Source organism: Mobula birostris, chromosome 29 (assembly GCF_030028105.1).
Source record: "Mobula birostris isolate sMobBir1 chromosome 29, sMobBir1.hap1, whole genome shotgun sequence".
NCBI lineage: Eukaryota > Metazoa > Chordata > Chondrichthyes > Myliobatiformes > Myliobatidae > Mobula > Mobula birostris.
The window spans coordinates 23,428,820-23,441,201 of record NC_092398.1 but is presented as its reverse complement, the minus strand read 5'-3'; the positions used below and the strand labels follow the sequence as shown (position 1 = coordinate 23,441,201).

Here is a 12,382-nt window from a genome sequence, read left to right as displayed (position 1 = left end):
ATTGTTGGCTTCAGGAGGTGGAGCCAGTCCTCATCGTAGAGTCAGAGGTGGAGAGGGTTAGCAACTGTGAATTTCTCGCTGTTATCATTTCAGAGGACCTGTCCTGGGCCCAGCACATAAATGCAACTACAGAAAGAAAGCATGGAATCCTTCGGAGTTTGCTGAGATTCATCATGGCGTCTCAGAAATTGACAAACTTCAGTAGATATGTCGTGGAGAGTATATTGACCGGCGGCATCACAGTCGGGTGTGGAAACACCAGTGCCCTTGAATGGGAAACCCTACAAAAAAGTAGTGAATACAGCCCAGTCCATCGCAGGTAAAGCCGTCCTCATCACTGAGCACATTTGCATGGAGTTTCTGGGATTCCCACTGCCCAGGTCAAGCTCCCTTCTCGCTGTACCTCCCACTGGTGGCAACAATGAGAAGAGAGCATATCCCAGGTGCCGAGGGTGATGGAGGACAATTTTTTGAGGAACGATCATATCCCCTCCACATTCACCTTAAGAAGCTTTAGTTTCAAGGCTCATATGGAGGAAAAGATCCTTCGTCCCAATTCATCCATGCTAACCAAGATGATTCCTTGAGCTCGTCCCATTGATCTGAATTTGCCCTGTGTCACTAACCAATCAAATGTGTTATCATTTTGGAGGAGGTGTCCTGGGCCCAGCATGTAGGTGCAATTGCGAAGAAAGCATCTTCTGCCTTAGGAGTTTGTGGAGATTCGGCATGAGAGCTAAAACTTCTTTAGATGAATGGTGGAGAGTATATTGACTGGCTGCATCACGTCCTGATCTGGAAACACCATGTCGTGGTCCGGTCCGTGCGGTCCGTGAGGTCCGTATTCCGGTTCACGGTCCGGTCCATCGACCCTTGCTCCGGGTTTTCCTATCTACCCTGTTTTTGGCTTGTTGAGCTCTAATTGAGTCAGCTGATGCTCGTTGGGGCTGGCTGCATACATACCTTCAGAGACCAGGGTGCGGCTGCTGGATTGTTCTTGTCCTTACTCCTTGTTTGCCTTCCGTTTCGTCGCCTGAAGCCCTGCCTTGTCTTGCCGGTAACTCTCGCCTTGCCTGAAGTTCTCGTCTCGCCTTGCTTTGCCAGAAGCCTTGCCTTGTCTTGCCGGTATCTCTCGCCTCATCTCGCCTGCAGTCTTGTTCTGGAGCCACCCTGTACCTATCTCCCTTCCTGTCCCTTGCCTCCGCCCAGGTAAGCCAGGCAGTCTTGCCGTTACCTGGGGTTGGTTCTGTCCCTTCCTGTCCCTTGCCTCTGTCGGGTGGTGATCCGCGCCCTGCCCAGGAAGAGCCTGCCAAGCCTCGCCTCAAGTCTCCTGCCTCCAGCCCCCAGCCTCTCCTCGCTTCAAGTCTCCAGCCACCAGCCTCTTGCCAAGCCAAGCCAAGTCTCTAGCCTCTAGCTTCAAGCCTGAAGACTCCAGCCTCCTGCCTCCTGCCAAGCCTTGCCTCTAATCTCTAGCTTCAAACCTGAAGACTCTAGCCTCCTGCCTCCTGCCAAGCCTTGCCTCTAATCTCTAGCCTCAAGCCTGAAGACTCCAGCCTCGTCCTGCCTGCCTGCCAAGCCTCGTCCTTGCCTAGTTCTGGGGTCCGAGCCAAAGGCAAGACCCAGGTACTGGGTCCTTGTCCAGTCTCTGGCTCGGAGTCCAAGCCCGGGCTCCTAGCTCTCTTGTCAAGTCCTGTTCCAGGTTCCTGGTTTTCCTGTCCATGTCCTTGCCATTGCCCTTTATCCTAGTCCTGTCCCTAGTTCTTCAGTGTCTGTGTCTTGCACTTGGATCCGTTCTCAGCCATGCCCTTATGAGACACCAAGGCTTTTGAACAGAAAATCCCACCAAAGGTAGTGGATACGGCCCAGTCCATCACGGTAAAGCCCTCCCCATCACTGAGCACATCTGCACGAAGCGATGTTGCAAGAGAGCAGCATCCATCATCGGGAACCCCCCCCCCCCCAACGCCATCCGGGCCGTGCTCTATTCTTGTTGCTGCCATCAGGAAGAAGGTAGAGGAGCCTCAGGACTCGCACCTCCAGGTTTGGGAACAGTTATTACCCCTCAACCATCAGGCTCTTGAACCAAAGGGGATAACTATTCAACTTCACTTGACCCCATCACTGAAATACATAAACTACGGACTAATTTTCAAGGACTCTTCGTCTCATGTTCTCATATTTGTTGCATTATTATTATTGTATTTACACAGTTTGTTGTCTTTAATACACCGGCTGAACACCAAAGTTGGTGCGGTCTTTGTTAAGGCTATTATTCTATGGATTTACTGAGTATACCCGCAAGAAATGTTACCTCGAGGTTGTAAACGGTGACGTAAGGGGATAACTTCACTCAGCTTCACTGCCACGTCACTGAACTGTTCCCACAACCTATGGACTCACTTCCGAGGATTCTTCATCTCATGTTCTGGATATTTATTGTGAGCTGAATATGGGATGAACTAGAGGTCATAGGTTTAGAGTGAAAGTTTGAAGGTGGGGCAGTATGTCAGCATATGGTTAATGTAACACTGTTGCTGCACCGATGATCACCAGGTGGGGTTTCCTTCTAATTCCATTTGAGGTACAGAACGGGTAATGGGCTTTTCAGGCCCACTGAGCCCGTGCTGCCCAAAGACACCCATGTGACCAAATCACCGAATAACCCGTACATCTTTGGAATGCGGGAGGAACCCGGAGCACCCAGCGGTCATGGGGAGAACGTACAAACTGCTTACAAGCAGCAGCTAGAATTGACCCCGGATGGCACGGTAGCATAGTGGTTAGCTTAACGCTGTTACAGGGCAGGCGACCCGGGGTCAGTCCCCATTGCTGCCTGTAAGGAGTTTGTCTGTTCGCTCTTTTCTCTCAAAGGTGAGAGTTGTGGGCATGCTATGTTGGCACCCATACAATCCTCACTGATTTGAATTGACACAATCAACGCATTTCACTGTATGTTTCGACGCACTCGTGACTAACAGAGCAAATCTTTGAACAGGCTGCCAGGGTACTGGTCTTTAAGAGGCAGTCAGACAGACACAGACGGCAGAGAATGGAAGATTGTGGAGCTTGTGCAGACAGGTGGGATTAGTTTAATTTGGTGTTGTGTTCAGCAGAGACATTGTGGGCCGAAGGGCCTATTCTGCGTCATTGTTCTATCCTCCTGTAAAGACTACATATATCATATGTATGAGGACTAACCAATCAGGAGGGACGCATTAGTGCAGTATATATGCCACCGGACAAGATATGCCCAGGCAACACTCACAACACGCTGGAGGAACTCAGCAGGTCGGGCAGCATGGGTGGAAACGATCAGTCAACGTTTCGGTCCGGAACCCTTCGACAGGACTGTAGAGGGAAGGGGCAGAGGCCCTCTAAAGATGGTGAGAGAGGGTGGGAAGGAGGAGGCTGGTAGGTTCCGGGTGAAAAACAAGTAAGGGTAAAGATAAAGGGTTGTGGGAGGGGAAGCAGGAAGGTGGTAGGCAGGAAAGGACTGTTTGGGGAACAGAACGGAGGCAGGGGAGGAGGTGTCTGGAAGCACTGCAGGCATATCGTTCGTCGTTGCCATTTCTACAGCTGAGATTCCAATTCTTGTCCTTCCTTTCATATGGAGATACAAGATACTGCAGACGATGAAATCTAGTGCCGTCATTCCAAATTCTAATTCAGACAGGTGACATTTCTTTAACCTCAAGTCCCTGCTGATGCGGACCGCGGTTACTTCAAACCTGTGTCTCTCTAATCATCAGAATGATTGTTTGAGTTTTCTACAGCCCGTCAAATCGTTTTGTCCACGGGGTATCAGTCGCCAAAACATCCCCCTTTCCTTGTTCTGTCTCCGGAGGCTCACTGAGGGATGACTTTACAGGGAGCGGTTCATGGGGCTGCAAGGCAGCCGGCAATGTTCACCTCTAGCAAAGAGCAGGCCATAGAGACATAGAACACTATAGCACAGTGACAGGTCCTTCGGCCCGTCTAGTCCATGCCAAACTATTATTGAATGTTTACATCGAACCCGTGTCGACCTCTTCCATTAGCAGCTCGTTCCACACTCTCACCTTCCTCTGAGTGAACAGGCCCCCCTCATGTTCCCCTTAAATAACTCACCTTTCACCTTAAACCTATGAGCTCTAGTTCTAGTCTCACCCAACTTCAGTGGGAAGAATGCCTGTTTGTATTTACCCGATCTATACCCCTCTAATTTTGTATACCACTATCAAATCTCCCTTCATTCTCCCACACTCCCGGGAATAAAGTTCTAACCTATTCAGTCTCTCCCTATAATTCAGGTCCTCAAGTCCAGGCAACATCCTTTAAATCTCTTTCAATCTTATTGATATCTTTCCTGTGGGTAGGTGACCAACATTGCACAAAATATTCCAAATTGAGACTACTTAAAGTCTTTCTACAACTCTAACAAACGTACCAACTCACACTTCTGAGGTACTGTATGTGGCGTCTCACGATTTTGCTCTTAACCGATAAATGATCCCCAAAATCTTGAAAAGCCACCTGGAAAAAACATAATTTGAGTTTCTTTTCCACACTTAAATTCCTGAAATGTCATTTGTACGGGAGCTCTGGAGAACAGAGCTCAGCCACCGACCTCCGGCGCTCTGTGTGTGTGTGTGTGTGTGTGTGTGTGTGTGTGTGTGTGTGTGTGTGTGTGTGTGTGTGTGTGTGTGTGTGTGTGTGTGTGTCTATGTGTGTGCGCGCATATTCTCTCTGTGGCCCTATAGATACCCCACCCCTCGCTACTCCGGTGTCCTCCCACATCTGAATGACCTGCGGGGCCGGTGCGTTGTGCTTTGGTGGAGACGGCTGTCTCTGTGATCCTGTGGGTACCTCCCCGCCTACCCCCACTCCTCTGATTTCCTGCCACATGCTAACGTCCTGCGGGGCCGGTGCATTGAGTTTCAGCGGAGACGCAGTCAGAGGGACTAGGAGTCCTCGTACGAGAATCTCTGGCGGGGCAAGCAACAGCAAGCCATTCGGTATCCTGCCCTTTCGGACAACACACGACCCAGGATCAGGACTACGGGCTTATGGGGCCAAAGCCTGGCAAATGGGACTGGCTCGGATGGTGTAGCTTGGTTGGCACGGACCAACTGAGCCGAAGGGCCTGTTTCTGTAACAGCGTCATACGGCACGGATACAGTTCTCTGGACCCAAGTGTATGCGCCAACCCAAATTAATCTATTCTGTCTGCACAGGATTCATATCCCTCTATATACACAGGAAATTCTACAGATGCTGGAAATCCGAGCAACACAGATAAAATCTGTCGAATTATTTGCCACAGGCATCTGTCGCGGCCAAGTCTTAATGTATATTTAAGGCAGGGGTTGATATATTATTGATTTGTCATGGCATGAAGGGATACGGGGAGAAGGCAGGAGATTGAACTGAGTGGGAAAGTGAACGAACGGAGCAGACTAGGTGGCCTAATTCTGCTCCAATATCTTATAGTCTCAAAATGCTGAAGGAACTCAGCAGGTCAGGCAAAATATGGATAGGACTAAACAGTTGACGTTTCGGACTCATGACTCCGATTAACGGTGTCGGTCTGAGACCTGGACTGTTCATTGCTCCGCATAAATGCTGCCCGATCTGCCGAGCGCCTCCATAATTTTCTTTGTGTTACCACAGTAGCGTAGCGGTTAGCGTGACGGTGTTACACCACGGGGCGTCGGTCAGATCCGACGCCCTCTACAAGAAAGTCTGTACGTCTTTGCCATGAGCGTGTGTTCCCGGGTGATCTGGTTTCTCTCACTGTCCAGTGACGTATCAGTTACTAGATTAATTGCTTATTGTCCTATGATTGGGCTAGTGTTAAATAGGTGGTGAGTGGTGAGCTGCAGATACAGTACGTCTCTACCAAAGGTGTAAGGCGCTCCTTCAATCCGCTAGCCTGAAGGTCACTCTTGGGCAAGCTGTAGAACTGGCTGAGCAAAACCCCCTCCCCCCCCCCCCCCACTCGATCAGAGTCATGTGAAGCCATGGGAGAAGGTGGGGGATGGTCGTATGAGTAACTGGTGCATATCACAAGTCCTGGTGATGCGACCAATAACTCCAGGCAGACCATCTCAAAAGAGCGTTGATAATGGCTAGGATTACCTGTCTTGTAAAGACACTCCCCTGAAGAACGCAATAGCAAACCACTTCTGTAGAAAAAAATTGCCAAGAAAATTGCCATGGAAAGTCCATGATCGCCCATGTCATACGACACGGCACATGACAAACGGACGAAACGGTTCATTGTGCCGGGAGTGTGTGTTCGGTACTGTGTGGATACAAAGACAGACAGAGAGGCAGTCAGGTGGACAGATAGACAGATAAATAGATAGACAGACATACAGACAGTCAAGTAACGTCAAGACAAGTTTATTGTTATTCAACTAAATACTATATGTATACCGTCACATGAGGCACAGTTTCTGCGAACCAGGGTAGAACGCACAGTAGTACACATGATACATATAACACACAATAATTTAGAAAAGTAAGAGTTAAATCTATATATAAATTAAGCATAGATAAACAACGTAGAGTGCATAAATTAAATATTGTCGGGTACAGTACAAATTATCCGCTGACACTTCAAATGCAATGCGGCAGGAAGCTCAAAAGCCCAATGGCGATTGAAGAAACTTGGGCGTTCTTGTTTTGATGCTTCGGAGTCTCCTGACTGATGGTAGAAAGTCAAAGAGGAGGCTGGATGGATGGGTGGGATAGTTGAATTTACCAAGGGCCCTGCGTACGCAGCGCTCCTGATCAATGTCCCTGACGGATGGTAGGGAGTCCCCTATGATCCTCTCAGCCGTTCTCGCAGTCCCTCAGTAGGGACATCCGGTCTTATGCTCAGCTATTCCCATGCTAGATGGAGATGGAGCTTGTCAGGACGCTCTCAATGGTGCGCCTGCAAAATTCAGTTAAGATGGGGATGGGGGTGGGAGCTTCGATTTCCTCAGTCTTCTTGGGAAGTGGAGCACTGCTGTGCGGACCAGGTGAGATAGACAGACAGAGAGACAGCTAGTCAGACATATAGACAGACAGATAGATAGATAGATATCCTCCAATACCTGCCTGTTCTTCCGCCAGTCTGAATGCGTCGTAGAGGCTTTTTATTAAAAATATCGCATCTGCTTCCACCACCTCCCCTGGCCGTGAGTTCCAGCACCCACCGCTCTCTTGTGAAAAATACTGCCTTGTAAATGTGTTTAAAATTCTCATCGTCAATCCTTTTCACCCCGGGAACAGAAGATCTTCTTGGCCCTGTCTATGGGTCTCATAATTTTATAAACCTCGATCAGGTCTCCCCTCGGGCTTAGCCGCTCCCGAAGAAAAGACCCAAGTTCGTCCGACCTCTCCGCATAGCCCGTAGCCTCAAACCCAAACCACATCTTGGCAAATTAATTTCCCAACCTCTCCAAAGCCCACACACTAGTTCTACAAGTTGACGACCACTTATTTAGAACACTTATTCAGCCCTTCGGGCCACGATGTTTTGCCGACATCTTAATCTACTCTAAGATTAATCTAATTGCGCCTTGAGCGTTCCCGAGGCCGGCTGCGCAAAGCGCAGAGTTAGGTATGGAGCTAGCAACCCCGTCCCGTAAATGTCCAGAGCTACAGAAATGCCAGTGGAAACTCCGAAGAACTCGTCTCTGGAAGAGGAAAGATCTGACATCAAGAAGGTAGGCTACATCTGGGCACAATTTGAAAGGCAAGGCCAGGACAGGGAACTCTGGTGGGCTGCCGTGGGCGATCTATCCATCAGTAAGGGTGATCTAATATCAATTTAACCTACCTTTCCGTCTCACATAGCACTCTAATTTCTATCATCCAAGGGCCTATCTGAGAGTTTCTTAAATGCCCCTAGTGTACCTGTGTTTATCACTAGCCTGGCAGGGCGTTTCACGCACCCACCACTCTCTGGTAAAAAAAGAGTAACAACTCTGACATCTGCCCAACACTTGCCCCCAAACACCCTAAAATTATGCCCCTCCTCCTCGTATTAGCCGTTGCCTGGAAAAACTCTCTTGTATGTCTTCTGGATCTCTGCCTCTTATCACCTCGTACATCTCCATCAAGTCACTTCTCTCCTTCTTCGTTCCGAAGTGAAAAGTCCGACTTCGCTCTTCGCAAGACAAGCAGCATCCTGGTAAATCTCCTCTGCACCCCTATAAATCTTCTACACCCTCCTATAATGAAGTGAACACTAATGTAGTCCAGCTAGAGATATATAGAGCTGCAATATTACCTCACGGTCTTTAACTCAGCAGGGCGACGAAAGAAAGCTAACACGGCGCAGGCCTTCTTAAGCATCCTTTCACTTGACTGATCCAGGGACGTGGGTCCTAAGACTCTTTGTTCCGCCACGCTGCTATAAGCCTGTCTTTAACTCTATATTCTGCCTTCAACTTCGACCCCCAAAGCGAATCGGTTCGTATTTTTCACACTTCACGCTATTTATTTGGACCTCTTAGACAGGTACACGGAGCTTAGAAAAATATAGGGTCATGCGCTAGGGAAATTCTTAGCCAGTCTCTAGAGTAGGTTACGTGTTCGGCACAACATTGTGGGCCGAAGGGTCTGTAATGTGCTGTAAATTTCTCTGTTCTAGCTTGGTCAGAGGAGTAATGTCTATGCTTTGAGATTATTCGGTGGTCCCCGATGGGCAGCACCTGGAATAAGGTATGCGGAAGTGATCTCCTTGGTTTTGAATGAATTTCTGGGGTTTTGGGTGGTTTGTCCCTGCGCCGAAAAGACGACTGAATTCCAAACGCTTCCTTTATCACCCTGCGCCTTTTGAATAACAGGTTCGCCGAGAACCCCTTTGTTCCTTCACTGGCGCCAAGAACCAATCGGCGTTCTCGCAGCCTTTGTCTCCCAGTTCCAATCTGAACAGCTGACCCCGTTTGCGCCAATCAGAGCGCGGCCCGGCTGAAGAGAACGTTCCACCGGGTGGGGTATAAATAGGTGCGTTCGAGATGCGCTGCGACAAATCGCTGAAGCTGCGAGAACAGAGAGAGAGATAGAAAGATAGAGATCATGGTGAGTGTCCTGGGCCGGATTCAGTTAAGAGTTCTGGGGGCGCGTCCTCACTGGTGGTGTGAGTTTCAGGCAGTGACTCCGTTGGGTGAATGGGGTAGGCGGAAAGGAGGCAAAGTTTGTGGAGGTGTGGTGGAGGTGTTACCACTCGGGGTAGGAGCTACGCGGGTCTACGTGGGGAAGGATTGCGGACGGATCCGCCCTTAACTAGTGGGAAGGCAGGAACCGCAAGCAGATTATGTTCATTATTTCCCGAAAAATATACTGTGTTCAGAAATATTACAAAATAAAGTTATTTACTAAAATAAGATTATGTTCATGGGACACGTAGGTCTTCGCCCGATGTTCTTTCTGAATAACCGCTTGTCCTCTCCGTCTCCCTCTCTCCACAGCGTGAGTGTATCTCAGTCCACATCGGGCAGGCCGGCGTTCAGCTGGGTAACGCTTGCTGGGAGCTGTACTGTCTGGAGCATGGCATCCAACCGGATGGACAGATGCCGAGTGACAAGACCATCGGAGGGGGCGACGATTCCTTCAACACCTTCTTCAGCGAGACAGGGGCGGGCAAGCACGTCCCCCGGGCTGTCTTCATCGACCTGGAGCCCACCGTGGTCGGTAAGGGGGTGCAATAGTGCTGACATATAGAAACCTCAACGCGGTCTCCTCTCCTCTCCGTAAGACGCCCTGCGGATTGCAAAATAAACAAGCAAACAAATAAATAAAGCGTGCTAATCCTCCCGTTCTGAAATCTTTTCCACCCACACAGATGAGGTCCGGACCGGCACCTACCGGCAGCTCTTCCACCCCGAGCAGCTCATCACGGGCAAGGAGGACGCGGCCAATAACTACGCGCGGGGCCACTGTTCCATCGGCAAGGAGATCGTGGACCTGGTCCTGGACCGCATCCGGAAGCTGGTAGGTTGTGGGCAGGTGTCCGTCAACCAATTGTAAACGTTTCCCATTGGCCAGTGTTGATCCCAATCCACACCTGTCCCACTAACCTCTCCCATTCCGAACGGAGAACGGCACAGTACCTCACGCTCACACCTCTTTCCCCGCAGGCGGACCAGTGCACGGGGCTGCAGGGGTTCCTCATCTTCCACAGCTTCGGGGGCGGCACCGGCTCGGGCTTCACCTCCCTCCTCATGGAGAGACTCTCCGTCGATTACGGCAAGAAATCCAAGCTGGAATTCTCCGTCTACCCGGCGCCCCAGATCTCCACCGCCGTGGTCGAGCCCTACAACTCGGTGCTGGTCACCCACTGCACCCTCGAACACTCGGACTGCTCCTTCATGTTGGACAACGAGGCCATCTACGACATCTGCCGGCGGAACCTGGACATTGAGCGCCCCACCTACACCAACCTCAACCGCCTGCTGGGTCAGGTGGTGTCGTCTGTCACCGCTTCGCTGCGCTTCGACGGCGCCCTCAATGTGGACCTTCTGGAGTTCCAGACCAACCTGGTGCCCTACCCCCGCATCCACTTCCCGCTGGTGACCTATGCGCCACTCATCTCGGCCGAGAAGGCTTACCACGAGCAGCTGTCCGTGGCTGAGATCACCAACGCCTGTTTCGAGCCGGCTAACCAGATGTTGAAGTGCGACCCCCGCCAGGGCAAGTACATGGCGTGCTGCATGCTGTACCGCGGAGACGTGGTGCCCAAGGACGTGAACGCTGCCATCGCCACCATCAAGACCAAGCGCTCCATCCAGTTCGTGGACTGGTGTCCGACCGGCTTCAAGGTGAGTGGAGGCTTTGAGACCAGTCCGGAGAACCCTCGTTACGGGGCCCTCACCCAAACCGGTACTCTCGCGGGACATGGGATCCCCGCAAGGACCAGAGATGTTTCTGTTCGAATCCGTAACCATTCCTGGCTAGCTCTGATAGACGAAGTAGATCTCTTAGGAGCGCCCCGTCTATCTGAATTGCGTAGCCGCAGACTCCCCTCGTAAATCTATTTTTCTAGACAGTGGTCACTTTATTGCGAACCTTCTGATCTCTCAGCTTTCGGCTTCGAAAACCCAGGTTGTCAAAGCTTAAATTAAATTTATTTTCCAAGTACCAAATAAAGTGGCCACTGAGTGTACGTTCATGGTCTGCCGCTCACTAGATAATTTTTCTTTGTTGTTTGTTTTTCACGCCATTCTCTGTAAATTCTGGAGATATTGTGCGTGAAAGTCCTAGGAGATCAGCAATTTCTGAAAAACGCAAACTAACCCGTCTTGCACCAACAATCATTCCACGATCAAAGTCACTTAGATCACATTTCTTCCCCATTCTGATGTTTGGTCTGAACAACAACTGAACCTCATGGCCGCGTCTGCATGCTTTATACGCATTAAGTTACTGCCACGTGATTGGTTGATCAGACATTTGCATTAATGGGCAGGTGAACAGGTGTACCTAATAAAAAGCCATTGAGTATATATTCGGTTCATCGAGTTCATGCTAGCTCTTCTCTCGATCCTGTTTCCCTTCCATTTAACGATCTCTAAATCCGTCACCGCTCGCATGCCTTGCCCAGCGGCCAGTTAATTCTACATCACGTATTAGGGCGCAAAGCTAAGGAAGCAGGGGGCGCACGGTGGGGATCCAACATGGGCCTCTTGTCTCTGGTTGTATCCCCAGGGCTCCGCCTAGTGGCCGCCTGTGCCTCTCCTCTTGAAGCAGTTTCTCTGCGTAACCGAGCTGCATTCTATTCTGTCCCACAGGTCGGCATCAACTACCAGCCCCCGACCGTGGTGCCCGGCGGCGATCTGGCCAAGGTGCAGCGCGCCGTCTGCATGCTGAGCAACACCACCGCTGTGGCCATGGCCTGGACCCGCATGAACATCAAGTTCGACAAGATGTACGCCAAGCGGGCCTTCGTCCACTGGTACGTGGGCGAGGGTCTGGAGGAGGGGGAGTTCCAGGACGCGCGGGAGGACATGGCCTCGCTGGAGAAGGACTACGAGGAGGTTGGCATCGATTCGGCAGATCTGGACAAGAGGGCCGAGGAGGAAGATTGATTTTATTTTATGTCTGTAAAAATTAGTTTATTTTTCTTTATACTGTTATCTGAATTGTCTAATAAAATCTATTTTAAGTTTAGTTCTGCATTGCGTTTATTTCAATAAAAACAACTGCTTTGCGGGTCTTCTCTTAGAGTACTGTGAGCAGTTTTGGGTCCCTTACCTAAGAAATGATGTGCTGGCATTGTGGAGGGTTCAAAGGAGTTTCACAAAAATGATTCCGGGAAGGAAAGTCTTGTCATGTGAGCAGCGTTTGATGGCTCTGGGTCTGTACTCACTGGAATTCAGAAATACGCGGAGGGATCTCATTGAAACTT

General features: G+C 50.3%; 1 protein-coding gene across 1 annotated transcript; it reads left to right on the top strand.

Annotated features, from left to right (window-relative positions):
- Positions 1-9,533: 9,533 nt before the first annotated feature.
- On the top strand, positions 9,534-12,062 carry LOC140190263 (tubulin alpha-1 chain-like). The gene is made up of 4 exons (XM_072246840.1): positions 9,534-9,669; positions 9,821-9,969; positions 10,116-10,796; positions 11,766-12,062. The coding sequence occupies exons 1-4, from the start codon at positions 9,549-9,551 to the stop codon at positions 12,060-12,062; spliced, it is 1,248 nt and encodes a 415-aa protein (XP_072102941.1). The 5' UTR covers positions 9,534-9,548.
- The last annotated feature ends 320 nt before the right edge of the window (positions 12,063-12,382 follow it).